This window comes from Ceratotherium simum, chromosome X (assembly GCF_057802395.1).
Source record: "Ceratotherium simum simum isolate JZ-2026a chromosome X, ASM5780239v1, whole genome shotgun sequence".
Classification (NCBI taxonomy): Eukaryota; Metazoa; Chordata; class Mammalia; order Perissodactyla; family Rhinocerotidae; genus Ceratotherium; species Ceratotherium simum.
In genome coordinates, this window is record NC_141940.1 from 9,173,755 (window position 1) to 9,178,265 (window position 4,511).

General features: G+C 52.7%; 1 protein-coding gene across 1 annotated transcript; it reads left to right on the forward strand.

The window, feature by feature from the left end:
• The first annotated feature begins 3,025 nt into the window (after positions 1–3,025).
• LOC101388465 (putative MAGE domain-containing protein MAGEA13P) lies at positions 3,026–4,120 on the forward strand. Its single transcript, XM_004442231.3, has one exon. The coding sequence runs from the start codon at positions 3,026–3,028 to the stop codon at positions 4,079–4,081; it is 1,056 nt and encodes a 351-aa protein (XP_004442288.2). The 3' UTR covers positions 4,082–4,120.
• The last annotated feature ends 391 nt before the right edge of the window (positions 4,121–4,511 follow it).

Below are 4,511 nucleotides of genomic sequence, written 5' to 3' on the forward strand. Positions count from 1 at the left end.
ACATTTAATAGAATAAAAAGAATGGGATAAGAATGGAATAGCAAGCATCAGGGTGAAACACACATGCTAGGCAGAGATGTACAATACAATTCTTAACATCAATGAGGCTTAAGAAAAATGGAAATTACTGTACTGGAAAGGCAATGTTAGATTATCTCAAAAGACCAGGAACTCCCCAAATCATGCTGCTCAGCCGCTTCAATGTAGAAAATAAACTTTTAGAACAAAACATGTCCAAAGTCTGGCTGGTGGGTGAAGAGACCACATAGGAAGGTGTGCTTCTTTTCCTAATTTCCACCGCTTGTCACGGGTGCTAATGATTTCCCATCTAGCATCTAGCCTGGGAACCAAAACCTTTCTCTGAAGGAGTTGCAGCTGGGCAAATGCTCACAGCTGGCAGAGAGGAAGGACTCTCCCAGAGAGCATTTAATCAAGGAGCCAGAAACCAAAACACCTCATGAGTGAGGACTAAGGGGTCCACCCACCCCAGAACAGTGTGGACCCCACAGAATCCCACTCCACCCCTGATGTCAGCCCTGGGAGACTCCTGGCAGGTCCATCAGGATAAGCAACACTCCTCTCATTACCAACCTGGGGAACTCGGAGGTAACGGCAGTGATTGGAGGGAGGCCAACTTAGGTTCGCTGAGGGAGAGGGCTCAGGCAGTTCCAGGAATCAAAGTGATGATCCTGCAGGACGACTGAACTAACCTTCCACTACAGAACAGAATGGGCCCCAGGCCATTCTGAGTCTGCTTTCAGCCCTGGGAGGCCCTTTGATGTAGTGTTTCCTGACTTCGACCTTTGGAATGTGAAGAAGATAAGGCTTCAACTACGGTGACCAGACTTAAGTCAGAAAGGGAGGAGTCCCAGACTCTACCAGTGGTCAGGGTGAGGATCCTGAAGAAACCTCCCACCGCAGACAGAGAGGGTTCCCACAGACACTTGCCTCCGCTATCTGCCCTCTGAAGTCCCAGGCATGGTTGAGAGACAAAGCCCCCCCGCCACACCTACTCGTCGGGGTCTCAGGGAGATGATGGCGTTTACCTGCAGGACACATCCTTAGGCCAGCAGAAGGAAGGGGTCCCAGGGCCTCTCAGAAGTAAATACTCGTACCTTGAGGAGGACTGAGATACCCACCACCTCAGAACCGGAGCGTTCCCCACAGAAATTCGTCCTGATCCCTGTTGTCAGCTCTGGAAACCCCCAGCAGTGCGGGAAGGATACTACAACCCCTCCTCCCCCCATTTCTGGATCGGGGATCTCAGGCAGATGACAACCTTGGAGGAGCTAGCATCAAATTGGCAGGTAGAGAAGTCCCACACCCTGCCAGGCATCAGTGAGGACTCTGAGGAAGGGCTGAGGGGCCCACCACAGATAGGGGAGGCCCCAGCCGTGCCCTTGCTGTCAGCCCTGGGAAGCCCCATGAAGGGTACCCGGATGTGATTTCTGACTTCCGCATTAGGAATCTGAAGGAGGTGAGGCTTAGTAATACGGGTGTGGCCTCAGGTCCGCAGAGGGAGCAGCCTCAGGCACTGCCAAGCATCAAGGTGAGGACTCGCAGGAAGGACTAAGGAAACTTTTCTGTGTAGACCGAGAGGGCCTCCACCGAAATCCAGCTCCTGTTGTCAGCGTTGGGCAAAGCTGTTGGGCAGAGGCACCTCCCCTCACCTTCTGTACTTCCTTGATGGTGGTTTCAGGGAGGTTGTGGCCATGGCCTGAGGGAGGGATTCTCAGGTCAGCAGAATGTAGGTGGCCTAAGCCCTGTCAGGAGTAGTTGTGCCTACACTGAGGAGAACCCAGGGTACAGCCCCCCCCCCCCCGCGAGACGGCATCCCACAGAAACCTGCCCAGCTCTTGCTGCCAGCCATGGGAGACCTCAGGCAGGAGTAGCTGGATACAGCGTCTTGTCTTCACTTTTGTCTCAGTGGCTCAGGGAAGTCTGAGGAGACGACGTCAGGTGAGGGAGAAGGAAGGGTGGGCTGAGTTCCTGCCGGATATAAAGTTGAATACCCTAAAGGAGTACTGAGGGTACCCCCACCCCAGAACCGATGGGCCCAGGCCCTGCTGTCATACTTGGGAGAAGCTAAGTGGAGGTGGCCAGTTATGATAGCCTATCGCTTCCGCTATGGGAGTGCGGGAGGTGGTTCCTCTCGGAGAGGTGAGGCTTCACTCTGAGGATGCAGTCAGGTCAGCTGAGGTGGGGGATGGAGCAGGCCCTTGCAGGAGTCAAGATTAATAACATAATGGGCCCTCCTACCCTAGACAAAGGAAGCTCCACTGAAACCAACCCGGCCCCTGCTATCAGCCCTGGGAGGCCCTGGGCAAGTGTGGCCAAATGTGGTGTCCCCCCCGCATCCTCCTCAGGAAAAAGTCAGAGGAGGTCAGCATAGTGGTAGGGCCCAAACGCTGGCAGGGGAAAGATTAGGAATCTGAGTGAACACTGAGGGAACCATCCATCCCAGAACAGTGGGGACATCATAGAGTCTGGCCGCACCCCCTCCTGTCAACACTGGGGGGCCCAGAACTGTGCCTATAGTCTGCATCCTGAGGTGCCCCCTCAGTTCCTCTCATAGGAGCTCTAGGAACCAGGAAGTGAGAGCCTTGGTCTGAGGCACATGTCCCCAGGACAGCATATCAGAGAATGCCCAGGCAGTACCAGAAATCAGGGTGAAGTGCACCCCCTGAAGGTCAACCAGGGACCCCACCCACTCCATAACAGAGAGGACCCCACAATGCCTGACCCTGCCTTGTTTACTCTCAGCCCTGGAATCCTTGGGCTATGTTGGCTGGCTGTACCCTGAGGAGCTGTCTCACTTCCTCTTTCAGTTCTTAGGAGACAGGCCAGCCAGGAAGACAGGAGCTCTGTGAGGCCCAAGAGCACCCCTAAAGAGGAGACCTGTAAGTTGCCTTTGTCAGAAATGAATGAGTTTCTCAGCTGAGGCCCCTGATGCTCTCCCTCTCTCCCCCAGGTCTGTGGTCCCCATTGCCCACCCTCCTGCCAGCTACCCCCATCAGAAGTCACGATGCCTCTCAGGCAGAAGAGTGAGTTCTACAAGCTTGAGGAAGACCTTCAGGCCTCCAGAGAGGCCCAGGGCCCGGTACGTGTGCAGGCTGCCATGGCTGAGGAGGAAGAAGCCGCTTCCACCTCTTCCTCTCTGTCTTCTTTGATCCTGGGCCCCCCAGAGGAGGCACCTGCCACTGGAACACTGAGTCCTCTCCAGAGTCCTCAGAGAGCCTGCTCCTCCCCCCCTGCCATCACAGCCATTCCATCGAGTTCATCTGATGACAGTTCCAGAAGCCAAGAAGAGGAAGGACCCAGCACCTCGCAGTCTCCATCAGATCCTGAGTCCCTGCTCAGTGATGAGCTAAACAGGAAGGTGGCTGAATTGCTGCAGTTCCTGAGTGTCAAGTATCGCACAAAGGAGCCCATCACAAAGGCAGAAATGCTGAAGAGTATCCTCAAAGAGTACCAGGACCACTTCCCTGTGATCTTCAGGAAAGTCTGTGAGTGCATGGAGGTTGTCTTTGGCATCGAAGTGAAAGAAGTGGACCCCACCAGCCAGTCCTATGTGCTCGTCAAAACACTAGACCTCACCTACGATGGGATGCTGAGTGATGACCAGGGCATGCCCAAGACCGGCCTCCTGATATTTATCCTGGGTGTGATCGTTGTGAAGGGCAACTGTGCCCCTGAGGAGAAAATCTGGGAAGTGCTGAATATGATGGGAGTGTTTGCTGGGAGGAAGGATTTCATCTATGGGGAGCCCAGGAAGCTCATCACTGAAGATTTAGTGCAGGAAAAGTACCTGGAGTACCGGCAGGTGCCCAACAGCGATCCTCCACACTACGAGTTCCTGTGGGGTCCCAGGGCCCATGCTGAAACCAGCAAGAGGAAAGTCCTGGAGTTTTTTGTGAAGATCAGTGGGGCTGACCCCACTTCCTTCCCATCCTGGTATAAGGAAGCTTTGCGAGATGAGAAAGAGAGAGCCCAGGCCAGAATTGCTGCCACAGATGATACTACTGCCATAGTCAGTGAGAGTCCCAGTGTCACATCCAGTGGCTTATCCTGCCCTGAGTGAAGTCTGCAGAAGATTCTCCACTCTGTTTGAAGAGAGCAATCAGGGTTCTAAGTAGTGGAGGGCCAGGGTGGATCTGGAGGGAACACAGTGTATAACATCCTTGTGTTCCTGTTCTATATGGGTGATTTGGAGATTTGTCCCTTTTTTTTCCAAATATCTTTCCTTGTAAGAGAAAGTTTAATTAGCTTCAGAATCTAAGTTTACGAATGACAGTAGTCACACACTTATAGCTGTTAATCAGGTTTAAGAATGAGTTTTGCAATTTTGCAAAACAAATTGGGAAACCTCCCGTCTTTTTTTTTTGTGATCTGGAACAAGATAACATGGCATTAGAATAGGAATTTCTTTGGAAATGTGCAAGAGCCCAGCAGTAAAATCGAGGGGTTCAAAGAATAGAGGAAAAAATGTAAAGGATGGTTAATTCATGGAT

Bases quoted from the DNA above. Each gene is read 5' to 3' on its own strand.
- LOC101388465 (XM_004442231.3), top strand. From the start codon at position 3,026: ATGCCTCTCAGGCAGAAGAGTGAGTTCTACAAGCTTGAGGAAGACCTT.